The sequence below is a fragment of the Equus caballus genome, chromosome 3, assembly GCF_041296265.1.
Source record: "Equus caballus isolate H_3958 breed thoroughbred chromosome 3, TB-T2T, whole genome shotgun sequence".
In the NCBI taxonomy this organism is placed as follows: domain Eukaryota; kingdom Metazoa; phylum Chordata; class Mammalia; order Perissodactyla; family Equidae; genus Equus; species Equus caballus.
The window spans coordinates 91,525,877-91,540,224 of record NC_091686.1 but is presented as its reverse complement, the minus strand read 5'-3'; the positions used below and the strand labels follow the sequence as shown (position 1 = coordinate 91,540,224).

The window sequence follows — 14,348 nt, the reverse complement described above, 5'->3', positions numbered from 1 at the left end:
AATGCAAGTACTGTGCGATGCCCATTATCGCTAAGAAATGGAGAAAAGTTCTGTCTTCATATGAACACAACTGAATGGCCACTGATCCATGATTCTTAACTGAGCAAAGTGTGAACATGTATTTTGAAATTTTTAAACTGTTTTTTTTTCCTAGTCACAGAACGCTCCACTCATATGATGGCAAGAAAGTCAAGTCAACAGTTTAAAGTGGGGCTTTAACCTACCTACTTTACCCCTAACCTCTTTAAAATTAAACACCATCAAACGTGAATAAATCACAATCACAAAGCACTCTAAAATGACCACTTCTCTCTAATTTATTTTGCTTTATTGAGCAGCCTGGTAGGACATAATATCATGCTGCAAATTGTGCCTAGTCTGATTCTAAAATCTGAACCCATGATTATTTTTTTAATTAAAAAATTCATTTCTAGAAATTCTGCTGAATTTAAGTGGTTTAATCTAACCTGAATCTGATAAGTGAATAAGAAGAGGGATGGAAACTCAGCAATCAAACACAGGCTCCCCACTTTAACGTCCTTCTTTGTGAGTAAAGCCTTGAATGGAATTTGCCCATCACAGCATATCCCCAAGAGTATTCCGTTTCTATGAAGGAGATCACAGTAGTCGAGATTAGTGGTAACCTTTTGATTTTAGCCCAGTGAAGGGTGAAATATATTAATATTAAAAATGCAGAAGCAGAAAAAAATTTTTGCGACCTACTATCATGGATCCATATATCTACTAAAAGGATTTCCAGCTCATTCAAAATAGATTATTTCCTTAAAACATTAATATAACTTCTTTTTAAGAGAGGACTTCATGGCAGAGAAAATAGAAGTCAGAAAATGAAAGCATCTTTGGGAGCATCACCCTTGTCTTAAATCAATGAACTATGTCTTTTAAAAAAAATGCCACCCAATTTTTTTTTCCTAATGGCAAACATCAACACAGCAAAACAGGATGCAATTTTTCTAAATAAATAAATCAATGATGTGTCAAAAATTAACAGATGAGTTAATATACTTGGTGCTATCAAAACCAGATGGTGCTTCCTAATATTCATCCTGCTCAGTCAATCCCTGAATATTTTCTGGACCATCGGTATATAAAATAGGATGCTGCTATTTGTGATGGCAAACAAAAGCAATCATGCCTGCCAAGCACATACTATAACAGGCAGCATTTCAGCTCTGCTAGACAGAAAGTAATTAGAATGCTTTTAATGTCCAAAAGAATGATGCTGATAGGCTGCCACAGATGTGTAGATTTATGAATATTTATATGGTGGTTTATAGCTGACACTTTTATCAGTTGAAGAAGATAAAATATCTGCCTGACTCAAAAGCTTGACAGTCAGGTTAATAAAATCTCATTAAAGAGAATGACCTATGCAATTATATAGGATTTATTGTAATTCATTTTTGATTGTACTCTGCTTAAAGATGCAATTTCCCATTTCCTGATGCCAAATTTAGGCTGCATATCAAGATCTATGTGGGTTTTAACTCTAAGCCTCCCACAGAGGAAAAATATGCTTTTAAAACCATGTTATACTACCCCTTTTAAGGAAAATTATATTCTTCATGGAATTTTATAAGAATGTTGAAAAAATGTATTTTTAAGCACATATTTCTCCTCTCAAAGGTTCACGGCCCTTAATGGCAAATAAGATTTCCCTTCAACCCTTTCATTTGGTCACTGCATTTCCTCTGGATACTCAGTTACCTGTCTTCTTCTATCCTTGACTCATTGCATCACCCATCGATGTTTTTGACAATTTTCAGTTTACTAGGCGGCCTGAGACTTTGCAGGAACACTTTTGTGAGAGTGCAACAAACAAATCATCACCCCCACCCCCACCCAGTATGCCTAAAAGGCTGGCTGGCTGTGCTCACATACTCATTGGTTCAAAGTGGAACCACTAGTTCCTCAAAGAGCCAATCAGCTCTTCAGGTGACTGTCCCTCTGATGGCCATTCACATCACTGTGCCTGTTAAGAGATGGCTTTGTTCACCAATGATTAATATTATAGCCACAGTTGATGATGGCTAGTACTATGACCTTTTATTTTTGCCCCAGACCATTTTCCTCATTGCATGGAAGACACCTACCATCCAATTCCTATCCTTCCAGCAAGGACATGGCATCCTGCCCTTGGTGCTATCAAGCTTATTACTTCTCTACGATCTCTCTTAAAAAGAAGACAGAAGCAGCAGCCTTGAGAATAAAGGAAATAAAAATAGGAAGTTTGAGGGGCATCAGCAAGGCCCTTTTCACTCCTGTGGAGTCACTGATGTGATTTCCACCTGGGCCAGGGATAAAATAAACTAGACAGGACATCAGAAGACACACTGAAAGAGAACATTTAGAAGAAGGTGAGAAGGAACAAAACCAAACAAACATACTCCTATGAACGAAAGAGCAGAGAAACTGCCAGAGTAGGAGGGACCACAGAAAGGACAGCAAGTGACTGGTGCAGAAAAAAGAAAAAATACAGGAAAAATAGGAAGGGATAAACTATGGATAAAAAAGAAAATGAGAGGGGGCGGATTTATAGTGTACAAAAGGAAGTAAAAGATTGAAAGAGAGCAAAGACTGAAAGGAGAAAGCAGGATGAGACTGAAGACGGAACTGGACAGATAAAAAGGGGGAAAACCCCCAAGGAACAGGGTGGAACTGAGGTTATGCAAAGGAGTAAGCAAAATACAGAAAATGGGAAAAGGACTCAAACTTCTGAAAAACAAGATAAAAATGAAGAACAGAGTCGAAAAATAAACATAGGCATGTGCAAGAAGTAGTATAGAAGAAAAGAAGAACCCAAACCTGGAAAGAAAGAACACAAAGCTCTTAAGAAGGGGAGAAAACAGAAAAAAATAAGGAGGAAAATGGAAGTGAGTGAGTAGCCTAACAATAAACATAAAAATACAATAGAATGCTGGGCCAAGAGCAACTGAAGAAAAACACACCCACAGACAATAAGGACACCAACAGGAGAACCCCACTCAGAGCCGTCAAACATCTTCAAATCAGTGAGGGATGTGACAGAACAAGTCTTCACTATAACCTGTAATTAGATTTTCTTTCTCAAAACCAATCCTTCATGTGTCAAAATATTGACAAACAACAGAACATTAGCGTAGGCATCTATAACTCATTTAGAGACAATGCTCATATTTCCATTACAAAAAAAAGCCTTGATTCACCGATATGCACAATTTTGGGGGCTCAAAATGCACTCCAAAGTGCCATAAAAGGCCTGAGTAGGAACTTTTAGCTCAGACGAGGGGATAAACGTGGCCACGCGCCCTCAGGGAACGGGGAGCGCCCTTGGGCGCAGGGCGCAGGCCCCAGGCTGTGGCCTTTCCACCAGCCCTCCCTCCTCCCCGCAGCCCGGCAGGAGAGCTGGCTTTTCCCAGGCGGCCGCCTGCAAGCTCCTGGTCAAGGACAGGAGTCTCGCCCCCTGGGGTGGGTGCTCCCCACGAGGCATTTCCGCAGGACCCGGGCCCAGACGCTCGGGACCCCGCGGGGCAGCAGTGTCCCCGCGGCAGGAGGAGCGTGGGCGGCGGGCCGGCGCGCCTGGGGCTCTCGGGGCCGGGGGGGAGGGGCGGGATGCCGCCTTCCCCGGAGTCGGCCGCAGGGACGAGCGGCAGTTCCACCGCGTGGCTGGGGCAAGGCGCCCACCGGCTGGGACTCACTCGGGGGTGGGTGGGGAAACAGAGGCACAGAGAGACGGGCCGAGACAACGCGCGCACGAGAAACAGAAGCGCACGGGGAAGGAAAGAGCCCGAGAGCCAGCCGAGCGGACCGCGAGAGTGAGAGTGCATCAAAGAGGTAGAGAAAAGGGGACCAGAAGGCAATGGGGGTGGAGAGAGAGAAGGAAAAACAAACGAGGAGAGAGGGAAGTAAAGGCAAGAAGTGGAAGGAAACAAGTGAAGCTGCGGAGGGTCAAGGCAGGGCGTCCCCGAGAGCCGCCAGGGCACTTCCAGCTTCTGCGGGAGCGGCGGCGGCTGTCACGCTAGGCTGCTTCCCCGGCCCCCGCCCGAACGGTCGCCGCTGCTAACTGACCACGGCGGGCGCTTCTTGGGCGCCAAGCCGGATCCGAGCGGCGGAGCCACCTGTTAAGAGGCGCGCGCGCCGTCGGAAGCCCCGGACGCGGCGGCGGCGCGGAATCCTCCAGAAGTTGCTGCCCGCGCTGGAGGCCTCCGGGGTGCGCTCCGACGCCCCGACTCTGCCTCAGCGGGGTGTGCGCGCCCGCCGCTCGCCCCTCGCGCCCCTCCCGCCAGGCCCGGCGCGCGGGGGGGTGTCCGCCGTCCCCAGCCTCTGCCTCCCGGTCCCCACCCCGCCCCCGGCCGAGGCGGGGAGGAAAGTTGCGCCCGAGTTGGTACCTGCGCTGAGCTCCAGGCTGGCGCCGTCGCTGCCCGCGCCGCTACTGCCCGCGGCGGCCGCCGGGCCCGGGCCGTACCTGACGACGGCGGCGAAAGACGAGGATGAGGCGGCGGCGGGGGCCGCGGGCGGCGGCGCCGAAGTCCTCAGGTGGCCCTGGGACGCGGCGGACGTGCAGGACGGAGACGACGACGAGGCGGCCGCGGCGGCGGCGGCCCGCCCGGGCCCAGAGGGGTAGGAGCTCTGCGCCTGGAACGGCTGCGGCGGCGGCGGCGGCTCGCTGCTGCTGATGGAGACCGCGGCGTGCGGCGCGAAGGGCGGCGGGGGCGGCCGGACGTGCGGCAGCTCCACCAGGGTGGGTCTGTCGTAGCGCTTGGCCAGCGCCGGTCGCTTGCTGGGGAACGTCTTGAGGACGCTGTAGGGGCTGCGCTGCTTGTAGATTTTGGGGACGCTGGGCCCCTCCTCCGCCGGCTGCATCTCCTCCTCCATGCTGCGCCTCGGGGCCGGTCCCGGCTCGTGCGCCCCCTCCCCGCCGGGCGCCGGGCTCCGAGGGTGTCTCCGCCGCCTGCCCGCCGGCTCGGGCCGTGTGCGCGCTTGTGGGAGGGTATGTGTCTGCGCCGTGGTCGCCGCCGCCACTGCCGCCTGTCGCTAAGGCTGGCATCGCTGAGCCCCCGCGCGGGGGGCTGCCGCCCGAGTGCTGATTGACAGGCCGCCTCGCCAATGCCTGGAGGGAGAAAGGAGGTAAAGAGCAAGTGTTTAGGGTAATATCTGCTAATGATAATGGGGGCGGGGCGGGGCCTGGCGCCGCCACCGCCCTCCGGGTCGGCCCGCGGGATGTGTGCCTCCGACGGGGGGAGGGAACGGGAGAGCCCAGACCTGGAGGGCGCCCTGGTCACAGGAGGAGGTTCCGGCCAGGGCGAGACTTCGGAGCCCCAGTTGTGGAGTTGAGGCTTCTGCTGCCGCAGGCGGGGTCCGGCTTCGGAAGCGAGCTCCTGGCGCCCCCTAAGTGACCCGAAACTCTCGGGGGTGCAGAGAGGGTCTGGTAGTAGTTGGGGCGGGGCGGGGCGGGGTAGCTCGAGTGCGTCTGTGCCCGGGGAATGTATTACAGCCAGTTCTTCTGCGGCTCGGGAATTGCTCCCCCAACCTTCTTGGAGGTCTTGACCCAGCTCGCTGCGCGCTGGGGTTTTGCTCATGCCCAGCACGAGGCTTTCGAGTTCGTGCTGATCCTAAGAGCGCACAGGACGTCGGACTTTAACATTATTTCTTTAGTTCCCTGTAGGGGCCCTGAGAGTGCATAATAGAATCATTTCCCCCATTCTACAGATGAGAAAGTCGAGGTTCCACGAGGAAATTGCCCACAGTCAGGAGTGTATGGCCGATTTGCGCAGATGCATCCAGGTCGTTTGAATTCAAAATCACTTTCTTCTCATTGCAGGTAGACTGTGCAATGGAGGGAAAAATATGACCTGATACTTCCCTTTGGGGTGGTGATTAGCTCCTTCGGCAACGTCATTTGATACGCTTGTAGGACCAGTGTGGCCAGAGAACTCCCAGCTCCTCACTGCATCTGGGGCTGCCAGGCCAGGGTTTCTGGACGACACACAGTTTCAGTAGTTGTTTGAGTGACAGAAGAGCCTCTGTGGTTTGGAGGAGGATCCCTATGGGGTAGAGATGTCTTCACCTCTAGAGGAGTGTCCTGGCCTCTCTCAGCCAATCTTTGGAGCAAATCACCCCACTCCTAGGCCAACTCTACCAGCGTACTCCCTCCCAGATTTGGTTTCCAGCCTTCAGTCTTCCTTCTCCAGGTTAGAATTCTTCATGCAGCTCCTTGATGTGTGACCCTTATCTCTGCACTCTGAAGTTACATTCCTTTTCAAAGCTTTCCTTTGAGTCTTGGGAAAGTGACTCCTTTTCTTTTTCTGGGGGTTCAGGTCCTTGGCCTCTCATTTCCCAGATGTCCTTTCCTTTGGAAGCCTTTTCTTTGCTGGTTTAGCTTCTGTGTTTCTCCACCCTAGATAGTCTCCCTCTCTCCTGCAGCCTCCTCAGATCCTGCTGTGGTTCCCCCCGCTCCATTTATTAGAGATGAAATAAATAATGCCATAAATAAAAGTATTTGGGAGTCCAGGAACTGTCAGGGCTGATTAGGGCATAGAGGACATTTTCTTTCTCATTATGCAAAAGCATTTCATGGGGAAATAAAAGAGGTTTCATTGTAACTCATGCATGTCATATTTCAAGGAATTCAAGATATTAATCATATTTAACATTATTTGCAGCGTTTCTCCCTGGCTTCTGAAAACTGCTAAATGAGGACACGTGGATCACTAGGAAAAAGGGAGACAAGCATGTGAGGGACAGTTAAGAAATAATGAAATGCTGGTAAAAGACAGAGAGAGAGAATGAGATGCCAGGGAGATGTTTCTTAGGCACATAAGTGAGAAATGGAAGCTTCTTGTGAGATGTGAGACAGCTGAAATTGAATGATATACTGGAGGAAATAAATGATAACAAACCTCCCCATATTTTCTTTCTATAAAGCAATTCTGAATTTTGCATTGAAATGTTTCTCTCCCACTTTACTCCCAGATAATTTGCCAATAAGTCTGGCTTTTGAAAAGAAATTGGGATGGTGGCAGTGTGCATGTGGGTCTAGAGGGGAGAAATTCTTGAGTCTTTCTACTGAAGAAGTAATTTCCTATACCTGGGAGTTTTCTTTTTTGCTTATGTATTTTTAATTTGTATCATCCTTACAAGTTAAACACCTTAAGAGACTGGGAACAGTACTTCTGTTGTTATGTTTTACCAACTAAAAGGACCTGCCATCGCATACATCAAAACATAATTTTTTCTATAAAACTAAATACTAAAATTATTGGTTTAGCTTTAAAAAAAATAGGGGTCGGGGAGGGTTCCTAGAGGAAAAATAGTAGAAATTTAAAAATGATCAGGTTTCAGATCCTCTTGCTAGTAGTCACGTATGTCTGGGTCCATAGAAAAATGCAGTGCTTAATAATCACTCTTTAGAAAATAAAATGGGCATTTATTCCAAGTGTGGAGTTGAACTCAATTTTAAAATTGTAACTGACCACTGATCCCTGCTTGTACAAGCCTGGGCTTGTCCTCTGCTGAGTATTATATATAAATGTGCTGTAGTATATTGAAGTGTTTATAAAATCACTGATAGCACTTGGTAAACATCTTTCTGTAAATTATAGTCTGAATTATCAGATAGTGACTTTGCTGATATCTTCTCTTTAGAGTCTCACAAGGGCTGATAGGATGGTAATTACACCCATGCTTTAAATCTTTTTAGGTGTTTACTCTTATCTCAAAAAAAAGAAGGAGATAGTGAACTTTTAAAAGCCAAGTGGCTATTTATGGACAGGGTGATTTTTTGATTGGCAGCATGTCAATTCCTTGAGTCATCCAGAATATAGCTTTTAAATAATAAGTCAGCCATGGGAAATGCTTTTTATTGCACCAATTTCAATGATATTTAATGAGCTTCTGATTGACTGTTTGATCTCCCAATGTTTTGTGCTACTTTTAATTCATTTTGTATAATAGGAAAAAAAAGTAATTGGAATAAAATTTTGTGACAAGATAATGACCTTCCACTTTGAAATTAAATGTCTGATTAGCTTCAACATTTTAATGCTGAGATGATATTGCAGCAGGAACAGGGGTGTGCATACTGTCATTTGGTGGAAATGACTGAGGAATACTCCTTGGCTCTTCCCGTTGCACAGCAGAAAGGGCATGGTGGCCAGAGAATCAGAGGGTCATAGTACTAGAAGGGACTGTCATGGTCTTTTATTCTTGTGACTGAGCCTTTACTCATAGCTTTTCTGTGACCCTGTCAAGTGGTTGTAGAAATGCTTAAATACCTCCGGTGATGGGGACTTTACTACTTGCAGAAGCATCATTCACCCAGGGATTTATTCAACAAATGTTTATTGAGTGTCTATTGTGTGGTAGGTACCTTTCTAAACACTGGGGATATAATGGAACCAGATTCCAGGATCCTACTGTTATGGAATTGAGGTGGGCAGATAATAAACAAGCTAGTAACTAACTGAACAATATTATTATAATATATAATAAGTTATATATTTATATAATATATAATAAATATAGTATGTTATGTATCATATATAGTAGTTATTTATTAGCTATATACTAGTTATTTCAGATAGAAATAACTATGATGAAAAAAATAGGATGAGGATGTTAGTTTTGATAGAGTGGTTTGAGAAGGCCTCTCTGAGGTGCAAAAATTGAGCTGAGAATTTACTCTTGAAACAGCCATCTGTGAGAAGAGGAATCCAGGTTGAGGGACAACAGATATAGGAGCATTAAGGCTGGAACAAGCTTGATGTTGTCAGGCAGCTGAAAGAAGGGCAAGTAGTTGGGGTGTCCTGGCAAGGGGCAGAGTGAGGAGATGAGGCCCAAGGGGCAGGTTGGGCCCAGGCTGTGCGGGGTCTTATATACCTGGGGAAACATTTGGAATTTATTCTAAATGCACTGGGAAGCTTGGAGGCAGTTAAGCTGGGGAGTGACACAACCAGACTTATGTTTTTAAAAGGTAATTTTCAGAAAGGGTAAAATAATGACTCTCATACAGACATCAGAATGATCAGATTTAAAGAATTTATTTAACTTGCTCATTTCCCTCATAATGTTCAGAGGGTAAATCAAAAAAGCACAAATTTGATGGGGCTGGCCCCGTGGCTGAGTGGTTAGGTTCGCGCGCTCCGCTGCAGGCAGCCCAGTGTTTCGTTGGTTCGAATCCTGGGCGCGGACATGGCACTGCTCATCAAACCACGCTGAGGCAGCGTCCCACATGCCACAACTAGAAGGACCCACAACAAAGAATATACAACTATGTACTGGGGGGCTTTGGAGAGAAAAAATAAAATCTTTAAAAAAAAAAAAAAGTTGTTTAAAAAAAAAAAAAGCACAAATTTGATATGGACTAAAGGAATGATGAGTTGAATGTGTAAATGGTTTTTCCATGTGTAAACTGTTTTTTCCATGGGGGGTGTAGGTGAGTGGGGAAGGGAACCTCTACCAGACACGACAGTTTGCATGTCTATCAGTTATCTGAACTTTCAAAGTTGTAAAAATAGTTCAAAGACAGTGAAAGAGTAGGATCAGATAACTGGGAAGGTGTGCTGTATGCAGACAATGCATAGTTTTCCATTGGAACACAATTTCTTTTCTATAATGCTTTTTTAAAAAAAAAACTTTATTTTGAAGTACGGCTTCTCAGGAAGCTACAAGGATAGTGCAGAGAGGTCCTGGGTACCCTTCATCCATTTCCTCCAATGAGTACATTTTATGTAACTCTAGTTATATAAATTGGATCATGCAATATATGATCTTCTGAGATTTCCCACTTAAGTTTAATGCCCTTGAGATCCATCCGTGTTGTCGTGTGTATCAATACAGTTGGCCCTATATTCAGGGGATGGCTGAAACCCGCAGATGCAGAGGGCCAACTGTATTCATTGTACTACACTGTTTTATATAAGGGACTTGAGCATCCACGGATGTTGCTATCCATGGGGGTTCCTGGAACCAACACCCCTCTAATACTGAGGAACAACTCTAGTTTGTCCCTTTTTGTTGCTGAGCAGTATTTCTTGGTATGGATGTCCCACAGTTTGTTTAGCCATTCACCTATTGTAGGACATTATGGTTGTTTTCAGTTTGGGGTTCTTGTTTATAAAGCTGCTCTGAAAACTCATGTGCAGGTTTTTGGGTGGATGTAAGTTTTATTTCTCTGAGAGTAAATGTCCAGGAGTGAATTGCTGGGTTATTCTACAGTGTTTTAAAAGATTCATTCTGCTTTGTGGACGATGGACTGTAGAGGATCAGATTGGATGCAGGGAGACAATTATTTTCCAAACAGTGCCTGACTGACCCTTTTAAAATATAATCATGTCTCTCCACTGCCTTCCATCATCTTCCTCCTCCATAGAGTAAAATCCAGAGTTCATATAATTGCCAACTTAAAGCCTCTTGTGATCTACAGCAATCCTTTGCCCTTTCTACCCCCTCCCACCCTCCTTCACTCCACTCCAGCCTCACTGGTCTTGAATGGGCCCAAAATATCCTTCCTCAGGATTCTTTCTCTCAATATTCCTTCTGCTTAAAATGGTCTTTCCCCAGATGTCTGCATAACTCCCTGCCTTATCTCCTTCTAGTATTAGCTCTAATTGTCTCTTTTTCAGTGTGAGATGAAGAAGAGAAACTTCAACTACATTGGAGTCAGGAGGGCCTGTAGAGGGAGCTCTCACATCCTATCATGCATCATCAATTACTCCAAACAGGAAGAAACATATGCTTACATCTCCAACAGGAAATTCAACTTCTCTACTACTGAAGGAAGATTTCTCTCCCCTGCTGGGCAACAGCCCAGCCAATGAGAAATGCTTCAGCTCAGCCAATGAGAAGCCATTATCACCCTAAACTGTTACTTTTCTCCAATGGACTTCCCTTTGGAACAGCCCCTCGCTACTCCCCCTTTTGCTCCCCCCTCTTTGTTCTCCAGATTTGCTTATGCTTCACCATGGCACGCACATCCCGAATTGCTACTCTTTAGTCTATTCTCCACTAAACTCATTTTGAGAGTACAATAACTAACTGGCAAATTTGCTTTTCAAGTTGATCAGTGAGGCCCTCACTAGTCACTCTGTTTACTATTGCAACCTAGTCCCCTTCCTCCCTCCCCTCAACATGCCCCCTATCTCCTTTCGTATGTAGCACCTATTGCCATCTGTCATGCTACGTATTGTACTTGTTTATTGCTTGTTTCCCCTGACTAGAATGCAGATTCCTTGAGGGCAGGGGTTTTTGTCCATTCTGTTTCCTCCCGAGTCCTCAGCATCTAGAATAGTGCCTAGCACAGAGTAAAGGCTCAGTAAACATTTGTTAAACGTATGAATGACTTTAGGAGGCTCTGGCAGTAGTTCAGGTGAGAGCTAGGACTGTTTGGACGAGTGTAGCAGTAGTGACAGTGGAAGAAAGTAGACATATGCAGAACATATTCAAGAGGTAGTCCATTCCATTTTACACAGCTCTGAACAGCAGAACGTTTTCCTTGCTTTGAACCCAAATTTGCTTTTTTGCTCCTTCCAACTTTTGGCCCTTGGGGCTATTCAGAGGAAATGTAATCACCTCCCAGCCTCTCTTTAGAATGAAATCTACAGCAGTTTTTTCTTTCCTTTCTATGATGGTTTCTAGGACCTTTTTGCAGTGGGTACATCCTTTTAAAGAGTAGAAAAGGACAGTCATCTTTGATCTAATTACTATTTTTCTCACTAATAGGGTTCTGTATTCATTAGGACTCTTGGTAGCAAGTGACAGAAACCCAGCATAAATGGATTAACCATAAAGATGCTTGTGGCTCACACGACCCTGAAGACTAGAGGTATAGCTGGTGTAGAGTGGGCATGGATGCTCACATGGTGTTATTAGGAATCTGCCTCTCTCTATTTCTTGCCTATGATTTTCTTTGTGTTAATTCATTCTCTGACAGGCTCCTTCTTTGTGGTGTTCATCTGGTCGCCAGCAGTTGGAACCTGTGTGGGAAGAGAGCACCTCTTTCCCATCGGCTCCAGCAAAAGTACCAGAATTTACCATCATTGTCTAATTGGGTCTTGATAATGAATTAGTTTATTTTTTCATTGATTCTTCCAGTGTTATGATATCGGGGCTATTTCCATAAAGTGAAGAGAACTAAAGAACAGGAATTAAAGAAATTTCCCCAAAGTCACAGAGCAAATCATTGAAGAATTTAACTCAAGTCAAGATTCTTCTGTTTAATCAAAGTAGCAAATATACCTTGTCAAACTTAGTAAATTTAATCTTTTATTCTCTATTCTTCACTTTCCTCCAATTTCTAAAAGAACATTCCTCCCAAAGAACTGAAAGCACCCACCTGGACAGAAGTATGAGCTTGAAATACTTATGAGAATAAAGTTGGATATTAAAACCAGGAGGGAAAAAGGAGGAAAATGGTTTTAAAAGAAAGCTGAGATGGCACCAGCCCCGTGGCTGAGTGGTTAAGTTTGCACACTCTGCTTTGGCGGCCCAGGGTTCGCTGGTTCGGATCCTGAGCACAGGCCTATGTACCGCTCATCAAGGACCTATACATCACTCATCAAGCCCTGCTGTGGCAGCATCCCACATAGAAGAACTAGAAGGGCTTACAACTAGGATATACAACTATATACTAGGGGCTTTTAGGGAGAAAAAAGAAGAAGATTAGCAACAAATGTTATGTCAGGGCCAATCTTCCTCACCAAAAAAAAGAAAGTTGAGGAGGTGTAGTAACAACAAATCAAACTGTGGGTGATTCAGTTTTTAGGAAGAGTTTGCAGTCTCCACCAGCAAGATCAATTTCCATTCTGCCCTCTCTTTGTTTTTCTATATGAGTATTGTATTGCAATAGGAAATGATCAGTTCATAATGTTAATTAGAGTTTAAGCCAATATTTTGTTCCATAGTACCACAGAAGGACCAACTTCCATGGAGAAGGTTCTAAAATGAGCCAATGAAATACAATCTTAAATGTTGGCAAATTGAGGTTTTGTAACATCACACATTATATGCTTTACAGGAATTTTTACAAATTAATCCATGCCATATGTCCCCAACCAAGAAAGCAGCTTGATTTGTCTGGTGTCCTGGTTGTCTAGAATATTTAATGTTTTGCTAACAAAGCTTCTGTAAGTATCCATTTTTGAAAACCAATAGAAATATGTTTTTGCTGCAAGAAATGTGATAATTTTCTAACTGACTTCTATAATGTCCAGGCAGCTGGGCTCTTTGGAACTGTTTTCTAGGCTAGAAATGAGGAAAGTTTTGGATTTTTTCCCCTCCTCTTTTGTCTTCAAAAGCAGTTGGTAATAAACTTCGTGTGTTGCATGGCAATCGACAATGACCTTTTAACTTATTGTTTTCAGGTTCTTCAAACTTCTGGGTCTTTCCCCCCATCACTCCAGACAGTGTCAAAGGTAAATGGTTACAGAATCACAGACTTTTCTTTTCTGTAAGGAACTATATTAGTTTCCCAGGGCTGTCATAACAAAGTAACTTAGTCTGTCTTTGGGGAAACAGAGTGTTACCCTTTTTGCTCATAAACAGCAAAATGCTCAGGCATCCCAAAGTGTACTGGTCCTCTAAGTGGTTACCTTGATACCATGTGTTCATTCCAGAAACTGGGTGGCTTAAACCACAAAAATTATTTTCTCACAGTTCTAGAGGCTAGAAGTCCAAGGAAGGTGTCAGCCAGCTTGATTCCTTCTGAAGGCTGTGAGGAAGAATCTGTTCCATGACTCTCCCCTAGCTTCTGGTAGTTGGTTTGCTGGCAATCTCTGGTGTTCCCTGGCTTGTAGAAGCATCACCCCATCTCTGCCTTCATCTTCACCTGGCTTTCTCTCCGTGTGCCTGCCTCTGTGTTCAAATTTCTGTTTGTGGTTCTTTCTCACCTCAGCCCTAGCAAACTAATACATATGCCATGTAGGTAGGTTATATGATAATCTCTATTAACCAAAATGAGTTATGTCAGAAAGATCAAGTGTTTGATTTTTTTAAAACAAGTCTACCAGAATTTGTATGGTTTAATATATATAGACAGAAGACTTAAATACACACAACAGATATGCACACTTGGCTACAAACAGTGGGTTCCTATGAGGCTGTAGACCACAGGGCCAATGTGTAAGCAACTTTAAGAACAGGGACCTCTGATCATTCCCATCATACTCCTGGAGATGTCCAAAGTGTTTTAATGAATTCAAGCACATCTCAGGAAATGCTGAAGGAGGGTACCCAAGGCTAACACCTCCATGCCTTCTCCCACCACACTCCCAAAAGCATGGTCAGAGAACAAGTTATTCAAGTTGAATCAAACATAAAAAGTATGAAAAACATATATAAATATACTTTTAGTC

General features: G+C 44.8%; 1 protein-coding gene and 1 long non-coding RNA gene across 14 annotated transcripts in view; one reads left to right on the top strand and one right to left on the bottom strand.

Annotated features, from left to right (window-relative positions):
* BEND4 (BEN domain containing 4) overlaps positions 1-5,042 on the bottom strand; it is a 36,698-nt gene extending 31,656 nt beyond the window's left edge. The window contains exon 1 of one of the 2 annotated variants that reach the window (XM_023638161.2): positions 4,389-5,042. In XM_023638161.2, the coding sequence (XP_023493929.1) occupies positions 4,389-4,875 (487 nt within the window). In that variant the 5' untranslated portion in view covers positions 4,876-5,042. The remainder of the gene's footprint in view (positions 1-4,388) is intronic. The other variant, XM_023638162.2, reaches the window with a different exon arrangement.
* LOC102150863 (uncharacterized) overlaps positions 3,605-14,348 on the top strand; it is a 152,187-nt gene continuing 141,443 nt past the window's right edge. For all 12 annotated transcript variants that reach the window (XR_011437606.1, XR_011437602.1, XR_011437605.1 and 9 more), the window contains exon 1: positions 3,605-3,834. This is a non-coding gene — a long non-coding RNA (uncharacterized lncRNA). The remainder of the gene's footprint in view (positions 3,835-14,348) is intronic.